A 27,165-nucleotide genomic window follows, 5' to 3' on the forward strand; every position below is an offset into this window, starting at 1 on the left:
AAGGCTCTCCTAGACCAACTATTAAAGGACTACGGAGAGGCAATACGAGCAACAAAGAATTCGTTCTATGGTGCTCGTATTGCATCCGCTGAGTCGCGTCCGGCAGAGTTGTTCAGGGTGGTCAGGGAGCTAACTCAGCTCCCTCCCGCCCTGAACCAGATCCTTGAACCTTCTAAGGCCTGCTGTGACTTGTTTAACGACTTTTTTGCGGATAAAACCTCTCGTATAAGCGAAGGTCTGAACGCCGACATTTCAGCAGAACCTAGGGTAGAAGTGTCCAGAGCCTCCGTGGACTATGTTAAACTGGATCAGTTTGAGTTGGTGAGTACCGAGGATGTGGACAAGATCCTCCGAAGTGTTCGGAAAACGACCTGCTCTCTTGATCCCTGTCCCTCATGGTTAGCGGCCCAGGGGGGACCGGCGGTAACATCATTGTTACGCCGGATAGTTAATACATCTTTGAGGGATGGGCTATTTCCATCTCAACTTAAATTGGCCATTGTGAAACCTATTTTAAAAAAGCCCTCCCTCGACCCCCTGGTACATAATAATCATCGGCCTGTTTCGCTGCTACCATTCTTGGGTAAGGTGATTGAGAGGGCGGTTGCGATCCAGCTTCAGGCGGTCTTGGATGAAACGGATTATCTGGACCCATTTCAAACTGGCTTCCGGCCGGGTTACGGGGTTGAGACGGCCATGGTCGCCTTGGTCGATGATCTCCGTCTGAGCATCGACAGGGGAAGCGTGTCCCTGTTGGTGCTCTTGGACATCTCAGCGGCTTTCGATACCATAGACCATGGTATCCTTCTGGGACGCCTGGCAGAGGTGGGGATCGGGGGCACTGCGCTCCAGTGGTTCCGCTCCTACCTCTCCGGGAGGTCCCAGATGGTGCAGCTGGGAGACGTGTGCTCCGACGAGAGGCCCCTTAAAACCGGGGTCCCTCAAGGAGCTATTCTGTCTCCCATGCTATTTAACATTTACATGAAACCGCTGGGAGAGATCATCCGGAGACATGGGGCGCGGGGTTATCAGTACGCTGATGACACCCAAATAATTTTCTCTATGTCTCCGACTGATGCAGTGACTGGGGATGGCGTCTCTCCTCTCGTGGCCTGTCTAGAGTCAGTAATGGGCTGGATGAGGGAAAACTGACTCAAGTTGAATCCAGAGAAAACGGAGGTACTAATGATAGGTTCTCCTGGTCCAGGAATGGCGGTGGTTCCACCTGTCCTGAACGGGGTTACGCTCCCTGTGAAGGACTCCGTGCGCAGTCTGGGGGTGCTTTTTGACTCGTCGCTTCACCTGACTGCTCAGGTGAATGCGACGGTCAAGAGCACCTGTCATCAGCTTCGGCTTATTCGCCAGCTGCACCCATACCTGGCCCAGAGGGACCTAGAAACTGTTGTACATGCTCTGTTAACTTCGAGACTGGATTTCTGCAATGTACTCTACATGGGGCAACCCTTATACCAAACTCGGAAGCTGCAAATGGTACAGAATATGGCAGCCCGGCTGGTCACTGGCGCTCCCAGGACCAGCCATATAACACCGGTGCTGAAAGACCTCCATTGGCTGCCCATCCGCTTCCGAGCTCAATATAAGGTGTTGGTGATCACCTATAAAGCCCTAAATGGCTTGGGCCCAGGATACCTAAAGGACCGCCTCTCCCCGTACATTCCGCCTCGCACCCTCAGAACGTCTGGGCAGCTATTACTGAAGGTGCCTGGGGCTAGGTTAGCCTCCACCACCCAGAGGACATTTTCCACGGCTGCCCCAGCCCTTTGGAATACGCTGCCCACCGAGCTCCGCTCGACTACCACCCTGGCCCAATTCAGGAAGGACTTAAAAACCTTCCTGTTCCAACAGGCATTCCCCGATTAAAAATCCTGTGGGCCTCCCTCCTCTTCCGTGGCCAAGAGGTTGGGCTAAGGTTTTTTTTATCCTGTTGACTTTTGTTTTGTTTTTATTGTTAGTATGGTTTGCCTGCAGAAGTGTTTTTATATTGTTATGGCACCATTGTTTTTAATCTCTGTTGTAAGCCGCCCTGATCCTGGGAAGGGCGGGATATAAATAAAAATTTTATTATTTATTTTTTATTTATTATTATTTTCCGTTGTGGCATTTGGTCTTTGAGCTAGTCTCACAGAAGCTCACTTGGCACACATATTACTGTATATATTTATGTATAATCTAGAAATGTTAGTCAAAAAACTGACTCCAAAAACCTGGATCGACTTATCACTGTGTCAAAGTAAGTACTGTACTTTAACTCTTAACAAAAAAATAAAAAAATAAAATAAAAATAAAAATAAAAATAAAAATAAAAAGAGAGAATTGGTGAAAGGCAAGAGCATAATCTGTCCTGGAAGCACTGTTTCCCTTCTATGCTGTCATCCAGTCAACCTTTAACAACAACAACAACAACAACAACAACAACAACAATAATAATAAGTTTTATTTATATTGTCCCGCCTCTCCCGATGGATCGAGGCAGGATTACAACAGAATTATACAAACACAATGATATTAATAACAATTATTTAAAATCACAATATAAAACATATCTCATCTAAAAACAACTGGTACAATATAAACATTTATCACAGCTTGAGGTAGACTCCTGATCGGGAGGTAGTGAACTTGTTGAATCTATAAAAGATCAGGAGGGTATGCTTGCCGGAAGAGGTATGTTTTCAGCGCCTTTTTGAAGGCGTCCAAAGTGGGAATGAGTCAAAGCTCTTCCAGAAGGTTGCTCCAAATCGTTGGGGCCCTAGCCAAGAATGCTCTCTGGTGAGTAGATGTTAATCTCACCTTGGGGTGTTCAAGTAGGTTCTTCCCAGATATTCTGAGAGTGCGGGGCGGATTATGTCGGGAGAGGCATTCCCTTAAGTAACTCGGGCCCAAGCCATATAGGGCTTTAAAGGTGATCACCAACACTTTGTATTGTGCCCGGAAGCTAATTGGCAGCCAGTGTAAGGATTTTAGTACAGGTGTTATGTGGTCTGACCTTGAGGTACCAGTGACCAATCTGGCTGCAGCATTTTGGACTAGCTGAAGCTTCCGAACTTGGTACAAAGGTAGCCCCATGTAGAGCGCATTACAGTAATCTAAACAAGAGGTTACCAGTGCGTGTACTACAGTTTCAAGGTCCTTTCGGTCAAGACAGGGGCGCAGTTGGCGTATCAGCCAAAGCTGGTACCAAGCACTCCTGGCCATTGCATCTACTTGAGATGATTACTGTAGGGATGAGTCCAGGAGTACTCCCAAACTGCAAACTTTGTCCTTTAGGGGAAGTGTGACCCCGTCCAGGACAGGATGGCAAATTTCCCTGTCTGGACTTGGGGTGCCTATCACAAGTACCTCCGTTTTCTCTGGATTCAGCTTGAGTTTGTTTCCTCTCATCCAGCCCATTACAGACTCAAGGCAGGCACTCAGAGGAGAGATGCCATCCCTAGTCACTGCAGCAGTCGGAGACATAGAGAAGTGAATTTGGGTGTCATCGGCATATTGATAACACCACGCCCCGTATCTCTGGATGATCTCTCCCAGTGGCTTCATGTAAATGTTAAAAAGCATGGGGGACAGAATAGTGCCTGAGGGACACCAGATGTCAGTTCCCTTTTGCGAGAACAACTGTCCCCCAGCATCACCATTTGGAATCCGCCCGAGAGATAGGAACGGAACCACTGGAGCGAAGTGCCCCCCAATACCTAGCTCCCTCAGGCACTCCAGAAGGATACCATGGTCAATGGTATCGAATGCTGCTGAGATGTCTAAGAGCACCAACAGGGCCACACTTTCCCTGTCGATGTCCAGACGGAGATCATCGACTAAGGCGACCATGGCAGTTTCAACTCCGTATCCCGTCCTAAAGCCAGTTTGAAATGGGTCCAGATAATCAGCTTCATCCAAGACAGTCTGGAATTGGAAGGTGACTGCCCTCTCAATCACTTTGCTCAAAAATGGTAGTAAAGAGACTGGCCTATAGTTGTTCCTTATCAGGGGATCTAGAGAGGGGTTCTTTAAGAGTGGCTTAACCACTGCATGCTTAAGTGCTGATGGAAATTTCCCCTCTCTAAGGGATGCATTTATTATAGTGATGTTACAGCATCTCTTCCCTGAACGGTCAGCCAAGATGGGCAGGGATCGAGGGGGCAAGTCGTCCTCCTTACACATCCAAGGAGCTTGTCCACTTCATTGGTACCCACAAGCTCAAAACGATCCAGTCTAACGCAGTCCGCAGAGTCACTGGATACCTCTCTCATAGTCTCTGTTTTAATGCCGGCATCCAGATCGACCCTTATCTGAGCGATCTTATCGGCAAAGAAGTCATTGAATGCATCACAGCAGGCCGTTGTTGGTTCCAGTAATACGTTCAGGGTGGGAGGCAGTTGGATTAGCTCTCTGACCACTCTGAATAGCTCTGCTGGATGAGACTCTGCGGATACAATACGTGTAGCATAGAACAAGTTCTTTACTGCATCGAATGCTATTCTGTAGGAAACTAAAAGGTTTCCTAGGAGCATCTTGTCAGATAAGCATCAGTGTTTCTGCCAGCGGTGCTGTAGTCGTCGCAAGGCTTGCTTCATTTTCCGAAGATCTTGAGTGTACCATGTTTTTTTATTTGAAGCAAGCCGGAGAGGACGCTCGGGAGCGATGCTGTCTATAGCCCTGGTTAGGTCTTTATTTCAGATATCAACCAGGGTGTCGACAGAATCGCCGTCATTTCCAACCATAAAACCCTCTAGGGCTTCCTGGAATCTTTTGGGTTCCATCAGCCTTTGAGGGCAGATCAGTTTAATGGATCCTCCACCCCCGAGGGGGGTGTGGGTAGTGGCTTTTAGGCCAACCTTGACCAGGAAATGGTCCGTCCATGACAGTGCAGTGGTGTTGATAACTTCTGCCCACGGGCTTTCCTGTTCCGTACAGAAGACCACATCGAGTGTGCTACCCGCACAATGTGTTGGACCCGAGACTAACTGGGACAGGCCCATGACTGTCATGGAAGTCATGAACTCCCGAGCCGCCCCTGCAAGATCTGATGAGCCAGCCCCAAAGGGGATGTTGAGATCTCCCAAGACAAGAAGTCTGGGGGATTCCAGGACCAGCTCTGAGACTAGCTGTGTCAGCTCGGCCAGGGAGTCTGTTAGATTACGGGGTGGACGATAAAGCAATAGAATCCCCAGACTGTCCCTAGCCTTCAGGGTCAGGTAAACACACTCAATGTAATCTGTCTTCCGGACAGGTCTCCTGGTCAAAGTGATGGTATTCTTGTAGACCAAGGCCACTCCCCTCCTCGCCCACTTTCCCTAACCTGCTCCTGAACAGCATACCCGGCAGGGAGGGTCTTAGCCCAGGTTACACTGCTGTCCTCTCCCAGCCAAGTTTCGGTAAAGCAGGCCAGGTCAGTGTTCTTTTCTTCTAACAAATCATGGATGACATGGGATTTGTTCTTTACCGACCTGGCATTGCGTAAGAACAAGGTAAGAGTCTGTGGTATGGTTGGAATGACCCTTGGATCTTTCGGGCTAACATGGTGGGTAGAAGATGGGATAGATTTCAGACATCGATTTTGTCTTCTTTGATGTTTCATTTCCACTCTGTTAATGATTTATCTCCCATTGCCCCACACTACTCGAATTGGTCTCCTGTCAGAGTCTGCATCGTTACAATCTAATCTAGCCTCGTTGTTACCCCTTTCTATATTCATGTGATTTTCCATAAGTGAATTATAGCAGTAACAATGTTCTCAAGGAATTCACTATTATCAAAGAACTAATTAAGGTAGTTAACAATTAAGCTAAACTATCTATATCATGAATAGAGAGGTGTAGGATTAAGGCGTTATTCTCCTCCTCTTACTACTTCAACATAGACTCAGGACTCCAAAAACATAGGGGTCAATTCCATAGAGATGTTACATTTAGTGGTGCCCCTCTTTCATGATCTTCTAACATTCAACAGTTCTGTAACAAGATGTTCTTTTCTAGCGCAGATGCATGCGCAGGGGACGGTCCGAGAGGCCAGCCTTTTTCAGGATGCCACTCTCACCGGCATCCTTCCCCTTGAAGTCCTCCTCCGTGGCGTAAAGATGAGGCAGGTGTTCTCCTCCAGCATGGGTGTGTGGCAGAGGGAAGTCTGGCAAACTGGTCTATTTCAGTTATGGAGGGAGAAGCCTCTTCCTTCAGGCTGTCCTTGATGGAGCTGGGTCTGCCTGATCGCTCCCTCTCAGGCCAAGATGACAGTTAAAAGAGGGAGGAGCCTCTTCCTTCAGGCTGTCCTTGATGGAGCTGGGTCTGCCTGATCGCTCCCTCTCAGGCCAAGATGACAGTTAAAAGAGGGAGGAGCCTCTTCCTTCAGGCTGTCCTTGATGGAGCTGGGTCTGCCTGATCGCTCCCTCTCAGGCCAAGATGACAGTTAAAAGAGGGAGGAGCCTCTTCCTTCAGGCTGTCCTTGATGGAGCTGGGTCTGCCTGATCGCTCCCTCTCAGGCCAAGATGACAGTTAAGGAGGGAGGAGCCTCTTCCTTCAGGCTGTCCCTGATGAGCTGGGTCTGCCTGATCCTTTAGTGTGAGCACAGTTATGTCTGCTGGAATTTTCTAAGTTCTTTGGCATTGCTTTTGTTTGCTTCATCCTTTAGAACTTCTGTTACATGCCCCTAGGTTTTACCCTTGAGTTATCCACGAGTCATATCAAAATCTGTAATTTTGGCTCCAAAACTTGCCCTTGATTTATACACAAGATCGACTTATAGTCGAGTATATACAGTAAATATTTTATGGTAGCCAGGTAAAAAGGTGAATACCTTTCTGAACTCCCAGATATGCTGAGAACTATTTCACTGCTTCTTTATCTTTGTACTCGTTTTTTCCAGCTGGTTTTATATTCTCTTGTCAGTAGTCACTATTTTATCATGTTATTGTATTTTATATTTTTAAATACATTGTACCTTACTCAGAGAACTTTGGTTAGCAGGTGACTTAGAGTGGAACAAATATACAGCCTGCCTGCACCATATGCAGCTTTAACCTTATGTGGAAGGTTAAGCTGTGGTGGGTATAATGGTGCACTCCCCCATTAAAACAAATGGGGTTTGAGTGTATGCGTTTTTCCCCATATGTGGGGGGGAGGGGAGCTGTACATTTTAGAATGGCTTCAATAGGCAACTCTCATCTTTTATGCTACGTCCACACTTTTCAGAGTGGGCAGTGGACCACTCTAGAATGAAAGTCACTGTCAGGAGAAATTTATCATTTGTTCAGCTCAAGTTTTTTTTGTTCATCATACAAGAACCAGGCAACACAATCCATTGCAAAGACAACCATACAGACAGAGCCTAACCAACTCTCCATCTTTGCCTAATATTGCTTGGAAAAAGTGGGGGAGAGAAGGAGTCTGGGTCTATAAAGAAAAAAGGAGCACTAAGAATTCAAATGATATATCAGAGTAGCTCTAAAAGATCATTCAAGCTGCATATTAAAATGTGAAGCATGCAAGACAAAAGAAAGATGTGTAGATATACCAAGTATTAAAAAAAATAAAAAAAAATAATATGATTGGATGCATGCACAATTGTGTCTTCAAAGGTAAACCAATTCTGATTCTAATCTCACTAGCAAAATGTGGAATAAGGATCTGGATTTACATACCTTTCCATATTCAGTGAGCCTGCTATATTAGTGGGCTAGCCATCTGTCAATTAGAGCTCTCACAGATTATCCTATTGCAGCACATGCTCCTGGGAACACTAATGTGGGGGCATGCATGTCGCCACCCACTGAATAATATGGGCTTGAGCTCCCACATTTTTTCCCACCTGTGGGGGGCAGGAGGAATAAAATCCCTGTGGATGGAAAGGGCCCACTGTATTCATATCCAAACTCTACAATATGATTTGGCTATTATGATTTAAAAGATAAATGTTTCTAATTTCCTTTAGTTTAGACTACTACGGGCCAAAGAAAGATTATTCTAACTGTTCTTGAAACCACTGCTGTAAAGAAAACAAATGCTTTTCTGAGATCATGCACTCAAAAGGTTTATTTAGGGAATGAAAACTGACAACAGGACTAATCCACTTTAAAAACATTCCAGCAAATTAAAAGTGCCCTTTCACTAAACTGCAACATAAATTTTGCTAATCTGCTAAAAGTCCCCCCCCATATTTTAACAATACATATCTAACTGTAAATTATTATAATAATACAGCTAAATGTTGATTTTGTAATTTTGTGATATGATAGAACTCATTGATAAAAATGGATAATTCTTTATTCATTTAACAAACCAACCAGGTATAGCTGTGTCTGTGTACCTGCCTTTCATGAGGAGGAAAATCCAGTCCTACCTTTAATAATAATAATAATAATAATAATAATAATAATAATAATAATATATACCCCGCCTTTCTGCTGCAGCAATCAAGGCGGCTTACATGACTAGAATATATTTAAGGATGTACTATTCTTCTGATACCAGAAAGTATGTTGGCACTACTGAACGGAAATAATATTGCCTTGAGCAATGATTTTTATATGGCATTTAGAAATAATGAGGGAATTTGTGGAATATATATGTCAGAATTATGTAGATGAGGACTACAAATAACTGATTTTTTGATTGGAAATATGCTATGTATGCCTTTCATACTGAACATTAGTCTTTACATGCTTTTAACTGTTTTAACAATGGAACAGGGCTCCTTCAACATTAGAAATTAAAAGATCCATCTGTGGTTACAGACTGGCACAGACAATTTGTTATTTTATCAGTATTGCCATGCATAAGAAATATTTTAATAATATACTTTGTCAATTAATCTTAATAGTGAATAGCTACAAAAGGAATATCAGTGCATTTTTACACTGAAAATATTTTTTAAACTCTTACTTTTTGTGGCATTTGTGGTTTCTGGAGGCTGTGATTGCCAATTAAATTAAGCTGGAATGTCATTCTTCAAGATATGAGCATGTACATCTACAGTGAACTGGACTGCGAGCAGAACAGACTTTGTACAGGGATCACTAACAGCCAACAGATGGTGATAATTTTTACTGTCATTGCTGACCAGTGCTGGATTTGAAATGGTGACAGAGGTGAAATACTTCACATCCCATTACCAATCCCCTAAGCCTTCCTTATAAACCTTGTAAAGACATTACTACTGAAAAAGGCAGTTTTTGCAATTTCATGCCACTCCAGAAGTCACTGTAAATCCAATCTTGTTATAAGAGACTTCACAATCTAACACTTCACAATTTGAAAACTGAAATGGTACTAGAATCAGAGTTAGTGTCTCATTTTCTTTGATTAGCTACGTTTCAATAAAGGTTCACAAGTTTTAAAAATCTAATTAGTCAAAACTGAAACTAAATCATATTTAAAGTAATATATGAAAATCCACACTGGAAAGAGCAATCCAGTTAATGATGACGTTGGTGTACATTATTTCCGTGAACATTTATCCAGCATTTCAAGACACTGAATCCATGCTGGATTTCAGATAAGAAAATTGCCTTTAAAGTATTTGAAGATTGGACAGTTTTGTAGATCATGGCCAATATCCTGCCAGTGCATTATGCTTCTGGTTGCATTTTTTTTTCAGGACTGCATGGCTGTGGTGAGGAAGCTGATAATATTTTCTGGCTCTGAGCAGTTTATTTCTCCCATGCTTTACACCTCCCATGGCCAAAGGAGTCAAGGCCTTTCACCTCTGGCAGTCCAGTGGCAGTGAGAAGGAGGAGGAAGGGTAGTATCAATATGACAACTGCAATAACAAATTGCAACTTTAAGTTCAATTGTGAAAAAACTGCAGTAGTCTAGAATTAGTACAACTGCTCCTGTGTTTAAAAAAGAAGCAGGTTTTGTATCTGCTCACACTTGACAGACTATTTGTTACTTAGATGATATCTTTTTTATTTTAACAGTTCATCTTTTTAACACCTGAATGTGATACTCAATTAATAGTACATTTGTACCATTCATTACTCACCATGTGAAGCTAAACCTCTGAATACACTACCCAGTACTAGAGATTACCATTGTCAGAACAAATGGCTGGTATAAGTGACATCTAGAAATATCTCATAGAAGAGCATCATTACTTCAGTATTGTTGATTTAAAGGTTAGGCAGTCAGAAATGTACAGAATATTTCTGTTCCCCACTACAGTCTGAAAAGTGCATTGGCAATTAGCAATTCCCCTCACCTCTCCCAGTTCGCAGTGTGAGAAAGCTCAGAACTCATCTTACAAATTGCTCTTTTGAAGATCAAAGGGAAGCTGAATTTGTCTGTGTATGTGCTAGATGAGATTGTAATTTAATGGAATTTTCAGGGAAGGTTTGGTGGCATGTTCCTATGACAGCCTGAGGAAAGAGGATTCAGGGGAGCTCTATGACTCTTCCCTTCTGAGCGCCTTCCTTGCCTTAATTGGCACCTCATTAGAAATTAATGAAAATGACATCCTCTGTTCTTCCTGCTCCAGGCACTGCACACTACAAAAAGTCCCATCACAATTCATAACACATTCAATTTATATAGCAATGGCTCTTAAGCATTATTTATGAGATGTGAATTTCTTGTCAGCAGTTAATAAGCTATACAGAATCGGAGAGAATGAGGAAAAAAGACTGTGAGCATATACAAGAAAATCTATCAGCAGAAAAGAGACTCCCCACTTGTGTTTTCAGCATCTTTGCAATGGCTCTCTTTTCTAGTAAACTGTTCAAGGGTGCCTCTCCCCTCCCCGCCCAGTCCTCTTATATACAGTAAATATCCTGGAAATAGTAGCCATTATGTTGTTGGCTCCAGGATATTTTATAAAGTGCTTCTTAATAACAGATACCCTTTGAAAAGAGAAGGGATTGTTATTATTGCTGAATAATTTTCTATTTCATCACTACAGTTACAAAAATCATATACCCCAGAAGGGAGATAACCTACAGAGGCTGGTTGGCCATCTGTCAGAGATGCTTTGATTTAGATTTCCTACACGGCAGGGTGTTGGACTGGATGGCCCTTGCAGTTTCTTCCAACTCTATGATTCTACAGCACTCCCATCTCAAAGATCCCTTTAGGGAAAAAGGGGCTACTAAGCCAGTTGCCAAAGAAATTGAGAGGAGGGGCAAGGAAATTTTGATGATGGATACTTTGGGTCTTCCTTCCCCTATTCCTGAAACAAGCCTCTCAGCAGCAGTTCATTATCAGGGCTGGAAGAATTCAAATGGAAGGCTCCCTCTAGCAGGCATTCTTAGAGTTAAATTCACTGCCCCCCAACACACATGCCAAAAGATCCATTTGGATAATGGATTCTCTTATATTATTATGATTTAAAACAAGGTAAGGAAGTTGTGGGTTTTCATATCCCAGTGGACTTTAACTCCTAGCCATCAAGGCCAATGGTCACAAATGAAGGGTTGCACTCCAACAGTACATGGAAAACTCTAAGTTCCCTCACTCATTTTAGGCATATGAATACTATGAAGTGGGATGATGTATGGAAAATGGTTCAGGTCTCCAATCTATCAAGAACATTTTGAATCTTGATCCTACCTTCTGGGGTGTTAGTTACTCCTCTTAATTTGATGCCACCTGCAAATTTGATAAAACATGGCCTCTATTCCACCATCCAAGTTGTTTATGTCTTTATGTTGAAAAAAACTGGGCCCAGAACAGAAGCCTAGGGCACCCACAGGCATTCCACTCTACACTAACTATGGAGAAGACATATGAATTAACTTTATGTTTGTAAAAATGTTTTCCTGACTATTTGCCAGGGGGGTGTTGATTAGGGCTGAGCATGGTTTTCTTGATTCATTTTGGATTCAAATTGAGCAATTTGGATGTGGGATCAATTTGGATTTAATTAACCTGGACTCAATCAGTTCAGGATTTGAGAATCTAGATCACCTGGTCTCCCCAACTGACTTACACTGGCAAACCAAAAATAGCTTAAACTTTAAAAAAATTACACATCCTTATAAAATCTGGAGATATGGTAGAACCTCAAAATGGCATCTCTGGCAAGGATGGCTAAATCCATCTCCTTATAATTAATACCTTCCTAGCTTATTTTCTCAGCTTCAGCAGGAGAGACAAGACAGTACACTTTTCCCCATGTGCTATGCCTTCTTGAGGAACTAAGTGGGCAGCTTCTCTGTCCTTCAGCCCTGGCAAAACCAAGTAAGTGTAGAATATGCTCTTTTACTATTTTGTCACCTTGGGGTACCTCTCCCAACTTATCAAGGAGCTTGCAGACATTACCTCTGCACACTAAAATTTGGCTCAGAATTAATAAGCATTATTAGAAGCTATATTGCTCCATTTATTTATTTATTTTGCCTCTATCCTGGTTTATTGTCTTGCTTCTAATATGCATTCACTTAATAACTGTCTTGTAATTTGGAATGGAACCTTCAAGAGTTTTTTGTTTGTTTCTTTTAAAATCAGAAATATGTTTCTCTTTCCCTGCAACTGTGTAGTTTGTAAGCACCATTACCACTTTTACTGGATTTACACTTGCTTGGAAGCAAGAGAGAAAAAACAGTTGTCTACATTGTAGTTGGGATAGGGCATGGGCAAAGATTCCAGCTATTTTGTTTTTGTTTCAGATACAGATGAAAGCAAAAAACAGAAGCAAGATGTCTCACCCTGATATTCTAGAAAGATTTTCAACAGCTTTTGCTCAGTTTGTTACTGGTAGTGAAGCAGTTACTAGAACTAAAATGTATTAAGAAAACTAGAAACTGAATTGCAAATATAAAAAAAGAATACATTTTTTTTGCCCACAGGGATGATTAATTACGAGTTTTTCTGTTTATCACATTTCTTTGCTAATTTGAATTTTAAAAGTCTGTTGATAGGATGATGAGTCAACAGTACATAATTATGTAATAACTGAAGTCAATTCTCTATTAAAGTTGGAAAAAGGACTTGGAGCCACAAAAGGTGTAATATTTCTAAAAAGGAGAGCAACAGACAACAATAACCACACTTTTTTTGGCTGGTACCCAGTATATGACTGGTTCATTCAGTCAAACAGATTAAGTAATATATTACTACAAAATAATACTTAAATTAGATTTCTCCTTTAAAATATTCAAGTAGCAAAAGATCTGTCTGCAGACAAATAGATATTCTGAGCAAGCTCTAATGATGTATTTCCATATCCAAGGACAATTGACTCAGGACGTTTCCATCCCCAAACTGCTGCAGCCCTTCATGGAATTAAAAGCCTCCTCCAGAGTTTTCCAAACATTGGAAATAAGTTTTTAGATGAAAGGGATGGGTTTTCACAGGAGGGATTAATAATTCTGGCAGAAGCAAGGGGATCCAGCAGAAGTACACCACTGATCCTGGCCTTGGAAATATTTGGAGTAGCAATAGCAAGTACATTTCTATACTGCTTATCAGTGCACTTAAGCACTCCCTAAACGGTTTACAAAGTGTAAGCTAATTGTCCCCAACAATCTGGGTACTCATTTTAGCGACCTCGGAAGGATGCAGGCCTGAGTTGAGCTTGAGCCCTTTCGCTGGTATTGAACTCGCAATCTTATGGTTCGTGAGTGAGTGGCTGCAGTACAGGCATTTAACCACTGCGCCACCAGGCTCCTAGTATCAAAACATCTCAATAAATGTGACATGAGGTCCTTCTATATGGCTTTTTAAACTGAAGAACAACAAGGTCAAAATGATCCTTAATGTAACCATCAACATTACTCCTGATTATGATTTTTGAAACATAATTTTGTTTTCCAAGATGAAGAAAGGGGGAATATAATAACAAAAAGAGATCCTTAAAACAGGCAATAATTTATTTATATTGATTTTGTTCCACCCCCACTCCCTGTCAATATAAACCCAACTTGTCTGTAGGCTATGTATTGATTTTGGTCTATATACACCTGAACTACTACTGCTACTTTTGGTAGAGAAAGTGCTTTCTCGATAACATGGTGTTATGAATATGATCCTGCAAATGTGGTCTCATTGTGCCAATGAGATTATTCTACAATTTGTTCTGGAAATGGATATTTACATTTCTACTCTTAGCCTTGTTCTCTCTGGATCATTGTTTGTAGCAGCCCTGCTCCCTACCATTTTTGGCCATAGGCACACTTTATGAAATCTGAGAAATTGATCAGGAACCTCCACAAAAAATCTGCTGTGGTGATGCTGGAGCATGACCTAGCAAAAAATGCTGGCGGTCACTGAAAGTATCTCCCCTTTCCTGTGTAACATCTCCGAACCTCCACACTCAAAGAGATCGGCATGTTTACTCAGGAGAAATTTCCCATTTAGTTCAATGATACTTACTTAGAACACACAAAAAAATAATAATAATTAAGAAACACATTTATACGAAAGTGCAAAAGAACATGGAAGGTTATGCTGATTTACAAAAGAACTGCATATGGAAACATCTGTACATCATTTTTATTTAAATTTGGTTTCACTTGTGTGTTCTACTTGATAGAATTTAATATTTACTATGGGACAAAGGTAACAAGCTACCTCTCAGAAGCAATTTTTTCTAAGCAATCCTATGTATACATGCTCAAGGAAGCATACTCCATGAATCTCTGCACAACCTAAAATTCCCAGAGGAAGGGTATGCAGGAGCCAAAATGGGAAGAACATTAAAAAGATGTTTTCCATATGCAGATACTGTCAATCACTTTTGGACTGGAGGAGTTGTGCTACGCCAAGTGTTGCCCTCTTTGTTTTTGTTATCAAACAATTCAGACTGAATTAAAATGAGAATAAACAAAGAAAGCTCCCATTCTGCCTATGTTTTTCCAAGATTATCCTGCAGTCCTCACTACCTTTGGGGAGCTGCTGCCATGCTATGCTTCAAATAATAATAATAATGGAATGGAAAGGAAAGGAAATAAAATAAAATAAAAAGCTTACAAGAGGCATGCCTAGTAGAGAGCCAACAAATATCTAAAGTTCTCCAGCGTAAGGATAGGTTTTTTTCCCAATAGGGAATTAGAACATAAAAATAGAACAAATTCACTAACTGAGGGTTTTCCTTTCTTAAGAAATAGTTTTGAGGGTACTTTAAATTCTGTATGCATATATACCAAGATGTTAATGTGTGAAGAGTTTCCTAAAATGTACCTGATTGACTTGAGACACTAATCAATATTAGCCAGTATGCCCAATATGCAGGACAAAAACAGGAAAAAGTTATAAGCCTTACGGTAGTCACTAAATTCCTTGCCTAAGAACATCCTATAAAATTCATGGGGTCCTTGTAAATCAAAAAGTGACCTGAAGACGCATACACACAGTAAGAACACTATTCCCAGGGTATGAATGTGGTGTATACTGAATTATATTGCCCAGTCTAGTTTCCAGACTCAGCAAAAGCACTGTCCCTTGCAATATTTTATTACACATTGCCCCTTCTAGTTCTAATGTGAGTTTCCTAGAGCCACATATATTAAGCTTCACTACCATGCATTTAAAATAAAAAACAAAAAACCATAAAAATTTCAAAGTGCTTTGTTAATAAAGGGCCGGTACAAACGGGCAGTTTGCGGCATCATTGCCTCAAACCTAGATGTAGCTGGGCATTTAAATGCCCAGCAGCCCTAGTCTGCGCTACTGCTGCCATCATGACTCTCTGCCCTCCACACGGGTGGCACCACGATGGACTGAGCATCGCACAGCGCCCAAACAGTGCTCAAAGGAAGTGAGGTGATTGGTGTGTGCACGTGTGCACCTTCTAGGAAGCTGCTTTTGGCAGCTTCTTTTTCCTCCTGGGAGGGAGTGCATTGTTGCCATGGCATTTGGTTGCAGTGGCCACAATATGGGGCTCAAAGGGGCGGCACGGAGCTGCCCACCTGTTGAGCCCCAAAGTCCAGGAAATGGGTTTGCTGAGCATCTGTGGTTAACATGTTGATGAAGTTGCATATTAGCATCTTCTATTTTCATCTGCAAATGCATCAATAGACATTTAGTTAGAATTTGATGGACCATCAAGGAACTAATGCTTTAAATCGAATACAACTTATGTCTATAAAGCAGGATGGCATATCTCTATCTTGTCACTCTCTAAAGTGTATACACCCAATGCAACACAGCACTAGGAAACAATTGCATTTACTTGCATGTTCTCAAGAGGATTTGTCTACAAATGTCACTTTTATAATCAAGTTTATGAACATTAAATGGAACAAAAACAGATTCATTGAGCATATTATATCTCAAAGGGCAACACAGTTGGCCAAATATATTAAATCTGAATTTAAGATATTTCCAAGAGCCCTGGAAAGGCAATCTGTACATACAAAGTCTTTAACATCAAATGCAGTGTTTTTCAACCTGTTTCATCTCATGGCAATAACAAAGTGCTAAATTTGTAAAGGCACACTAACATTTTTTAAAGAAAACGTATTAAGATTATATAAGACAGGGGGAGGGGACCACACAGTACAGCAGTTACAACTATTTTGGTCTAACTACTCCCCTTAAACAGAAATATTGCATATATTTGTGTATAAGTACAATTTTATGGGAGGGGGGCTTCTGGGTTGAAATGGCGCTATGCAGCTGGCACTCCTGAGAGATCTCTCAGAGGATGCTGTTGCTGCCTGGGGTGATTACTGGTTTGGGATTTAAGCCAGGCAAAAATTGCTTCCTAGGTACTGGAAGTTCAGAGGAATATGCCACGTGTATCTAGTTCCCATTTCTAATAACAGATCACAAAATACTGTAGTACTGTCAAGGACAAAACGGAGACGACTGCCATTGCAGATGTCACCCAGAAAAAGACATCCAACTTTCTTAAAACAATACTATTGAATCAGTGAGAAATCAAGAAGAAATTAAGAAGAGACATTTTGAAAGAGATAAGAGTGAAATATAAAGTGGGAAACATTTGAAGATTTAAAAGGATTATAAATTTTTAATTCTACTGGTGATTTAATGGTGATTTAAATAAAATAACTACCAGTGTGAAAAGAATTAAGAGACAAAGGAATGTTGTTTACCTATTTTACAGACTAAACAGCCACACTGCTTCCATGCTATGAATTGAAAGGGAAATGAATTAGTTCTGGATGAAAGAGCATATTTACAGAGTAAGGAAGCGAAAGAACGGAACCACAGAGACACAGTGTGGTTAAGAGGAAAAAATACAACTTAAAAGAAATGAAAGACTTAAAAGAACTTAACAACTGTTAGAATGGTTTTGGGATGAGATCAAAAGCTGGACAACCCAACCTCGTCAAAGTGCAAGATATGCAACAAGTGAAGGACAAAGTAGCAAATTTAGAACAGAGATGTTTCAGATTGAAAGAAATATCTGAGACAACTGCTTCAATGGAAAGAGGTTAGGATTCAATGGCTCTAATTGAGTTAAGAGTGAGAGAAAAAGCATTTAGATTTAGAGGAACTGAAGAACAACAATATGAAGAAGTTATTGGGAAAAGAAAAAGATCATCTGAAATTTGAAGTGGATTATGGGGCTGAACAGACGGCCCATTTAAGCTGCCATCTGGATGGCTTTGAAGCGTGGAGTTCATACGCCACATGTCCGGATGCTGCCCTGAAGACAAGGTGCTATGGTGGTGTGGCGTTTATATACCACCAGAGCGGCTTGAGCCACCATGGGGACACAGCAGGGCTGAAAAAGCCACCTTTTCCTTGGCCAAAAAGGAGTGGATCTTTGCTGCTCCTTTTTCGGCCTGTTTCAAGGTGGATTGGGGCCGTGATGTATGTTTGTCACATTCCCAATCTATCTTTGGAACTGGCGGCTTCAAGCTGCGCCTTCCAGCCCATCTGTTTTATCCCAAAGTCTACAGACTGGATTTGTGGGCTGCAATACAAAGAAGATTCACTCTTAACACTATCCAAAAGGTAAAAGACTTTTTGCATAAATTTGGGAAGGAATTAGATGGCTCTAGAAGCAGCAATGGAAATACATAGGTCAATGCAGTACCGCTGTCTGCTAAAGCACTATTTCTGGCCTTTTTAATGCCTACTTTAACAAATGGTGCTGGCTCTTTGGTGCTTCCTTGCTGTAGCAGGGGCAGCAGAAAGTGCTTGGTGCTTCTTTTAGGCACCTCCTGGATGGCCTACACTTTCATGGTAGTCCGTCCTGGGCGAGCGAATCTTAAAAAAGCACCAACTCGCTCCACTTGCCCTGCCACAGCAGCAGCTCTTTGGTGCCATATTCTGTTTTGTTATTTGTTGTTTTGCAGAGGAAAAATTAAAAGTGGCAAAACTGAGAGGGAATGGAAAGGGAGGGGGGAATGGGATGGGACTCGCGTGAACAAGCTTGATTGATTAAACTGGCATGAGAGGCTTGCTTTCCCTGTCAGTCTAATCTCTACAGCTGAAGGAGCTAGTGTTAGGTTCTTGCCATAGTAACACTTTCCTCTAAAAACAAACAAACAAATAAAAAAAATCAGGTAAACAGACTCTTCATCCCTCTCTCCTTTCCCCAAGACATCTTCTTGTTCATGCCAGTGAAATCAGCCAAGCTCATTTACCTGACCCACTGCCACTCCTTGCCTTTTTGAATGCCCCACTGCCACTCCTTGCCCTTTTGAATGCCTGGGCAGGAAAATGGTAGTAGTTTGACTGAGCCAGGCCTCACCTGGAATACTGTGTCCAGCTCTGGGCACCAATATTTAAAAAAGGATGTTGACAAGTTGGAGCGTGTCCAGAGGAGGGTGACCAAAATGGTGAGGGGTCTAGAAACCATGCCCTATGAGGAGCAACTTAGGGAGTTGGACATGTTTAGCCTGTAGTAGAGAAGATTAATAGGTGATATGATAACCCTGCTTAAATATTTGAAGGGTTGTCATACTGAAGATGGAGCAAGTTTGTTTTCTGCAGCTCTAGAGACTAGGACCCAGGGCAATGGATTCATCACCACCTAGTGTTACATTTATGCTAAGGGAAAGAAGGAAGAAGAGATGGTGGTGGTGGAGAAAAGAATAACAACACTGAAAGCAGTTTTCATTACTTTGTCCTCAGTATTTTACTGTGCAAGCCCAATAAAAATGTTTCAATCAAAAGGCTGAACACACTAAATCTTATGCACAGTGGGTTGATTCTTCCTGTCCAAGGAAGTAGACACATAGTCCAGCCACTTTTAATTTTTATGCACCTGAAACAGAACATCTCAAACATGTATTACTCCAAATCAGCACTAGTAGTAACAGTATTGGAAGTGTATTGAGTGTTTCTGAATATGCATAAACATTAGTTCTGTAATACAGCATATTGGCATATAGATGCAATGTGAACAATGGTACTGAAAAAATTATTGGGATGTTTCTGTTAAGTAATTCCAAGTGTTTCACAGGGAAATATTCCATTGTAGCTATGCTGTGAATTATTCCCAGGTTTCTTCTCACTATTACTGTTTGATCATCCTCTTTTCACCAAGGAAAGATGGACACATGATGTTTCAAGGTACCATATAGAGATCCCGTAGTTTATATAAAGCACTTAGATTACCCATGGATAAAGAAAGCCTGAGCAAGCTCAAGTGTTGCACTAGGGCTCTTGAATATGTGAAGAAACACCGGATTGGGCATATTTGTTTTATAAAAGAATTATATCTGATGTCACAAGAGCAGGCATACAGGCCTTCTTCTCAACAAGAACATTTCGACAACTGATATATCTTTGCCTAGATATATATCTGAACTCTATAACCTACTTCTTTAAACACTAGTGTGCAATCCTTCAGTGTACTGGCAGAGAGGTTTTCCAGGCCACAGCTCTTTTAATCATGCAAGTTTTGTTTTAATGTTATTTATCAGTTAATGCTGTATCACAATAAAACAACCCAGATTTTGCCAAGATATGCAAGGAAGTATTTAACAGGACTCTAAAGAAAAACTTAATATCTGGCCACCAGAGTTTAATCTCTTACCACAGCGACATGATCCCAATTCCTGCTGTACTAGCTCCAGTTTTGTTTGGCACTGGAAACATCTGCGTCTGCTCTTCTGTTTGGAACGGTTGGTTTCTTCAGGCCTGTCATTACTGTCCTCCAGTAACCGTGGTCGCTTCTCAGGGGAAGCTTCACTCTCCAGCTGTGAATCTGTTGGGGTTTTTTTTCAGGAAAGATATTTTAGTTAGGTTTTTCTTTAGTGAGGCCTCTGGTCTACTCATAGGATTAATGAATACAATTTGCAATTTGCATGTAGACTCACTTGCAGACAGTGTGTTTTAATTCCTTCAAATACACACACTCTTAATCATCAAAACAGGTACTTGGTCAAGAACCATTTTCAGCTTTGCTCCCCCAAACATCCCTTACTGATTTCATAAAGACAGAATTGTATAACCCTTCCTGGTTGTAGCTCTGACTGTGCCAGCATGTGAAGAGAGAACACCAGCACAGGCAACCTTTGTTTTTCAGCTCATTTACAGAACCTTTTATACAGCTTCATCCATTGCTCCCATACAAACCAGTGATGACTGTGATGAAAAAACAATTGAACACAAATTCAGACTGTTTCCTAGCTGTGCAGGAAAGAGATTTTTAGAACACAGTTTGCTAGCTGAAGCTGCAATATCCAAACGAAGGTACATGAAAGCACCATACTGTGCATCCCTCTCACTACAAGGATAACAATCTAAATGTAAATGATTATACACAGACAAGATAAGCTAAGAAACATGTACACGCTGCTACAGGCTCAGAGGGTCTCTTTAAAACCAGAGAAGACACTACATATTTTAATAACCTTATTTGTAATGTTTTCCTCTCTTGGGAAAATGCTGTTCTCCAGAAAGAGCAGAGATAGAAAAATCCATTTCTTTATGAAATTGTAAATTGAAAGGTGCTTGAGGTAAATCATCTATAAGAAAAGGGAAGCTAATATTCAATACACTAGTAATATTGAGAATACTACAGTGAGTAAAATATGTTTTTCCCCCCAAACCTACTAGCTTCAAAAGATTAAGTGGGCATGCGCCTCAAGTGAGAGCCAAGTGACTAGAATGCTCAGCTACAATCTATGAGGTGGGAAAAGAAGCAAGATTCTGTCCCCATAATTTCTGCCAATATTGAGACATCTGGGCAAAACTCACACCACAGGCTTGGAGGTCTTTTCTTTGCCCATATTTGACCATAGTTGTGATATCCCTGGAGCCTATTCCACTCCTTATCCTGTCAAAGGAGAGGAGTCTCTAGGCAATCACATTATATAGATGCCTTGTTTCTTTAGTTTGTCTATTGGGATTAAATCCACTCTATAATATCTTACTTGCACTATCATCTGAGTTAATGAGCTCTTATGTGTTATGTGAGAGTGATCTTACTAGTGCACTGACCTACAGCTACAAGCTTCTAATTCCTATTCAAGAAACACAGAGAAGTAGCACATTCATTCCTAGAACTTGGCACTGAAACCAAAGTAATAATATGGTGTGGAGTTAAGATTTGTTGACACACCCTCCCTATTAGTACTGTACATCTTAATTTATTTTAGCCAAACATTACATTTGTTAATAAAGACAAGAGGACATTGATTTCAGTAATCAAAAATTGGTAAAAAAAAGATAATCAAAATTAGCCTTTTACTATAAAAGGAGTTGAGGCACAGATATTCCATTGAAACTACTGAAAAACTGATAGATCGTTGATTACAAATACTGGAAGAGTTGAAAAAAAATAAAAATAAGATGTGTAAAGACCTTAAATGGATAACAACAGACATAAGAAGGGAACTGAACAAGCTGAGCTAAAAACAGATTAACGGACAACATGCCCCAGATGCAGAAAGAAGTCGATAATTTGAAAACAAAAAACTCAAGGCTGGGGAATGATTGTTTATCTTAAAGAATGCTGTATAGGATCAACTGATGCCAGAAGTCAAAACTACTAAATCCATTCATGGAATTTCCCCAGCACGTGCACTTTGTAATAATGACTTGTTGAGTTTGGTAAAGTTTATTAAAATGTATGCACTCTTGGCTCAGGGATCCCAATTGTTTCAGATTCCGGTCTGTCAGGGTGGGAGACAGAAAAGCACTTCTTTCCCTAAATAAAGCTGGATCCTTGATTAACTAGGCGACTAAGGGTTAGGCACAGGGGCAATGGAGTTATCTGGCTTTTCCTTGTAGATTTGGGGAATTTCTGCTCTACCACACGGCGCCTCAAGGTTTCCTCAAAGTTCTTACTTCCCTCACATGGTTTTTGACACCTATATGAAGCTGCTGAAGTGAGGCTATTATTTTAGTTTTATTTTGCAATTTTTTCTCATTCAGGTGAGGCTGCAGAGGTACTGGGCCATTCTCTGAACTCAGTAATGACCTGGATTGGGAGGGAGACTGACTCCTGATAAAATGGAGTGCTGTGGGGTGATGGGTCCCAGGTCTGAGAAGTTGGAGAACATATAATGTTGGATAGGGTTGAAAAATCCTTGAACAAGTGTGCAGCCTGGGATCCTCTTGGAAATGTTTGTCAACTATTGGCCCAGGTAGGTTTGGTAACTCAAGCAACTATTAGTGTTGGCAGGTTTGCCAGATGAGCTCTGTCCTGGACAAGAGATAGTCTGGCTATGGTAGCTCAGGTTGCAGTAACTCCTAGTTGGAACCAAAACCCAGTGGATACCAAGGATCCTTTGTATTTATATTACAGCAGTCAGCACACTCAACTGGCCATGAAAACATTTGGAAAGAGTTACCCAGTGCAGAATTTGCATCTAGAATTTTGACTGCTTGTTTAAGTACAATTAGGTAGAGTCATACTATATTCTTTTTAAAGGTATTATCTTACAAAGTTTCTAGTAACTCTGCATTTTAAACCCAGTCACAGTTTTAACTGCTCTTAATTCATGTACCAATGTTTTGCTACATTTCATGATATTGTAGTGCAGTGTAGTGTAATTTTTGTATTGTGCCCTGAAACCCACTTTGGTAGGTGAAATGATGTTTTAATTCTTTTAAATGAATAAATGCATCTGTGAAGAAAGGAAATGTGCTATGTTGAGTGTGCTGACTGCTATAATATAAAACAATGGATCCTTGGTATCCACTGATTCCAGGACCCCCTTTGGATACCAAAATCCATGGATGCTCAAGTCCCATTAAATGAATGGGGTAGTGAAATTGTGTCCTTTATATAAAATAGTAAAATCAAAGTTTGCTTTTTGGAATTTATACATTTTAAAAATATTTTGAAGACATGGATGGTTGAATCCACAATAAAGAATTCAGGGATATAGAAGGCCAACTGTATAAACTCAATATACACAGGAAATAATGAATTTTCTGTTTTAGATTTCTAAGGAAGCAGATTCTTTTAATTGTAGGCACTCTGAAGAATCGAGGTGGGAAAGAGTTATGAAGTAAGGGAGGGGAACAAAATTTTACTGTAGTCTTGAGGGGAATGAGCAATTTCCTTAAAAATGTTTTCCCCCCAGCTGCAACTAGCATTTGTTCATACTGTCACTGTTCATGTCTTCATTGTTTAATGTTCTCTCCACATAATTTCCAAATAAACTATGTCAAAACTGTCACTACCAAATTTCAGTCTCCCGTAATCTCCTGCCACAGCAGCATTTTCAGACTGTACATACATTGTTTCACTAACAGCACTGTGGCACTTTTCTGATAGTTCACAGAATTGTTCTTCTCCATGAAGATAAGCAAGTTGAAAACATCCAAGGAAATATGTAAATAGGAAAGAAAAGGATATAAAGTGCCAAGGAAGAGAAAAAAAGCTCCTCCATTTTTACTTGCTTCTCAAGCAAAAGCAACAGTTAGTTTAGTATCTTGCATGATGGCAGTATTAGACACACCATCAGTTTCCCACCCACTTCCACCCCCAGAGCTATCACATGAAGACTGACATTTAAGATTCCTACCTGTGCAAACATCAGTAAGGGCATTAAGCAATGAATCTTCAAACAGCTCATGCTATACACTATTAAAAAACAAACTTTATGCCATCAAGATATAAATCCATCAAGAATTCAGCACACTAGGCATGGGTTAAAGAAAGTAGTAGTAGGAAGGGAAGAGGAGAGAAGCAGGCTACCAAGAGTCCCAAGGAGGTCTCAAATGTACACAGAACAGCATCTCTTTCACACTATACAATTATATAATTGCCACGGCCTCATTCTATGGAATGCTGGCATTTATAGTTTCATGAGATATTTAGAATTCTCTGCAAGAAAACTTCAGTGTCTCAGCAAAGTACAATCAATCAGGATTTCAGCGGTACCAGTCATAGCAGTTCAAGTGGAATCATAGTGTTATAAATGTGGAAGAAATGAGATCATGGGTGTAGGGAGAAAAAAAGGTGACCAGAGTAACAGCAAACAAATAAATCTGGCCTATGAAAACACTGTGTAATTTGTTTAAGCCAAGATAAATTTAGCCATGTACATACTGGCAGTAAGAAACATATAAGAATCCTTAAGTGAAATGTGTTTGCCTAGCTTATCCAAAAATATTTGTCTACAATAAGTACTGTTTACATTTGCAAGTGTGCAACATTTAGCACACACAAAATATTTCCCTGAAGCCTTAATTACTACAGATTTTGAACTGTGGAAACAAGTTTTTTGCTAGGTATGTTATGAATTTTAATGGTCAATCATATTATTGAAAGCTTAATTTTCAGGTAATTATGAGAAGTTTTAACTATAGGAAGGACAATTTTTCAAAGTTCTTGTTTAGTTTCCTGTTATCCAAAAACTTTTCTCTAAGAGAATGCAAAGGTATTCCCAATCTAACTGCTAGCACCTTCTATTATTTCTTACAATCCATCTTCCGAATTGAATATACTCAAAATGGTCTTTTATTTACTATAGAGAATTAAAAATGTGCTTTAAAAAAAAATAAACCATTCTAAAATATTATACTTAAATTTCGTTTGAATTACTTTTCCAATGACAAATGCTATTTTTTCATGGAAACAGCCTATTTAGTTTATTAAACTTCTTCTTAACAACAAATTACTCATAAGAAAGGCTATGTTGCTGACTAAGAGAAATTTATAATACTCTGCCACTGACTTAAAGTACCCCAGAGGAACAGCTTTATAACTGCTAAATCAATGATATACCAACCATGACACGATTATTAAAAATTAAGCACATAAAAATTGTTCTACAAAACTATTTTACAACTGAACAGAATATATGAAGACAAAAAATAGGATTTAGAGTGCTTGTACTTTAGGACGATGGTTAAGATTGTGACCATCATTTACTTCCTAAATATTTTTACCCTAGACTTGTTGTGCTATCATGCATCCTAGCACTGTGGCAGGGTCATGTTCCAAGATGATAATATTACAATATTGCTAGCCACAACCTAACTTAGTGTTGGTGTAATAATTATTAGGTTGGGGGAATTAAATAATCTCTTCTCTATTGTTAGATTTAGCCTAGCGAACAATAAAATAATTTCTTCTCTGTCAATGGCATCCAATGTCTTAAGCACATAACATTGTGAAACTCTGAAGGCAAGGGCAGGGTGCTGGTATGAATATAAATCCCTAAACATCGGGATCGGAAAGTATGTTCCTCCCTTTCAGGGTGGTTTACTACAGTTGCTTTTATGATTTAGGAATGAAATTAAACTGCCATATCTACTGTCAGAATTAACTTTAACTGTTTTGTCAAGTAAGCTAGGCAACTTTGTCTCAAAATGAAACTCTGGGCAATCTCATACCAAAATTTGTTTATACCTAAGACAGCTTGTGTTTTGGATATGAGCTAACTATGTTTAATATTGTTATCAAGTAGAAGTTTCACAAGGAGAAAACAGAGCCAGTCTGTTCTTACCTGAGCAAAGAACTAAGAGTAACTGTCTTAAGAGGGAACTTTATAGGAGGAAGGAAAAGATGCCATTAGAAGATGAGTTTGCTATGTATGGTCAACTACTCTGGGGATTTAAAAATCTATCAATATGTATAAACATACCTTTTAAGTATTACGGAGTATGCAAGGATGGGGAGACAGAGGAGGCAATAACCCAAATCACGTTTGGTAAACTGAATTTCTCAAGGAAGATTCTTTAAATGACCCATATTGCAAATTTTGTAACCTGCAGAACTCACAGAAAAGAGCTTTGGTTGTGAATGTGAAGAGGTAAAGAACAGCTTGTAGTAGAAAGGTATCTTGATTCATTTGTAGCAAACCTGGATTGTTTGGGAACATTCATCCATTATGGACATGTTTCTTTTTGAAGAGGTTACTACTTTTGAGAAACTATATGTAATTATGATTGATAAGACACTAGTCAGCTGAATCACTCATTGATAACTACACCACATGTAGTCGCCTCCTTCTGTATAATCCACCCCACGCACTCAGGTCTTCTGAGAGGAATTTGCTACAGCCTATAAAAACTAGATTGTCTGCAACCACCCAGAGGAATTTTTCAGTGACCGCTCCCAGATTATAGAACAGCCTGCCAGTGGAGATCCATCACATTACCAGCTTAGACAGCTTCAAAAAGCTGTTTAAATGGATCTCTTCCGGCAGGTCTTACCCGAATAGATTACCAGCCACCCAACTAGAACTTGTTCCCTTTGAATCTGCTATAATTATGGTCTTTTTTTGTTGTTTTTAAGGTAGGTTTTAAATCATGATTGTTTAATTGTTATATTAAGGAGATGAGATATTGGGATTTGAATTGTATTGTTTTAACTTGTAAGGTGGGATAGAAATAAAAATTTTATTTATTTAATTTTTTATTGTATTTATTATTATACATGTAGGAAAGAGAAGCTGCAGAACTGCACATTCTAGACTTTTTTTAAAAAAATGTGTGAATCTTTCCTTTTACATACCTTGATGAATATAACAAGGGGGAATCTATAACCAGAATAATTATTTCCAACTCATGAAGGAGGACTTTGTATTTCAGGATTCAGTTCGCTCCTACTACTAGGTAATGTTGTAAATTTGGCTAAACCACTGCTGAACCATGCCCTGGTAAACCAGACAAGAACTAACGCTAGACTGAATTTATGCCACTTCAGTGTTAAAGATTATAGATATGACAGTTTCGCCCCCCAAAATTATGTGTTTTTTTTTACAGTCAAGTGATTTAAATGTCAAAACACAGCTTGGTGAATACAGTGAGCCCTCCATATCCACTGATTTTTTTATCCATAGATTCAAGCATCCACGGATTGATAATATTCCATATATATATATATATATATATATAT

The 27,165-nt window shown here is 40.2% G+C and overlaps 1 protein-coding gene across 1 annotated transcript in view; it reads right to left on the minus strand.

The window, feature by feature from the left end:
* The window catches only part of ZFAND3 (zinc finger AN1-type containing 3), a 186,054-nt gene that overhangs the window by 15,561 nt on the left and 143,328 nt on the right, over positions 1-27,165 (minus strand). The window contains exon 6 of the mRNA XM_042480595.1: positions 19,897-20,067. Coding sequence (XP_042336529.1) covers positions 19,897-20,067 — 171 coding nt within the window. The remainder of the gene's footprint in view (positions 1-19,896; positions 20,068-27,165) is intronic.

This window comes from Sceloporus undulatus, chromosome 1, assembly GCF_019175285.1.
Source record: "Sceloporus undulatus isolate JIND9_A2432 ecotype Alabama chromosome 1, SceUnd_v1.1, whole genome shotgun sequence".
In the NCBI taxonomy this organism is placed as follows: domain Eukaryota; kingdom Metazoa; phylum Chordata; class Lepidosauria; order Squamata; family Phrynosomatidae; genus Sceloporus; species Sceloporus undulatus.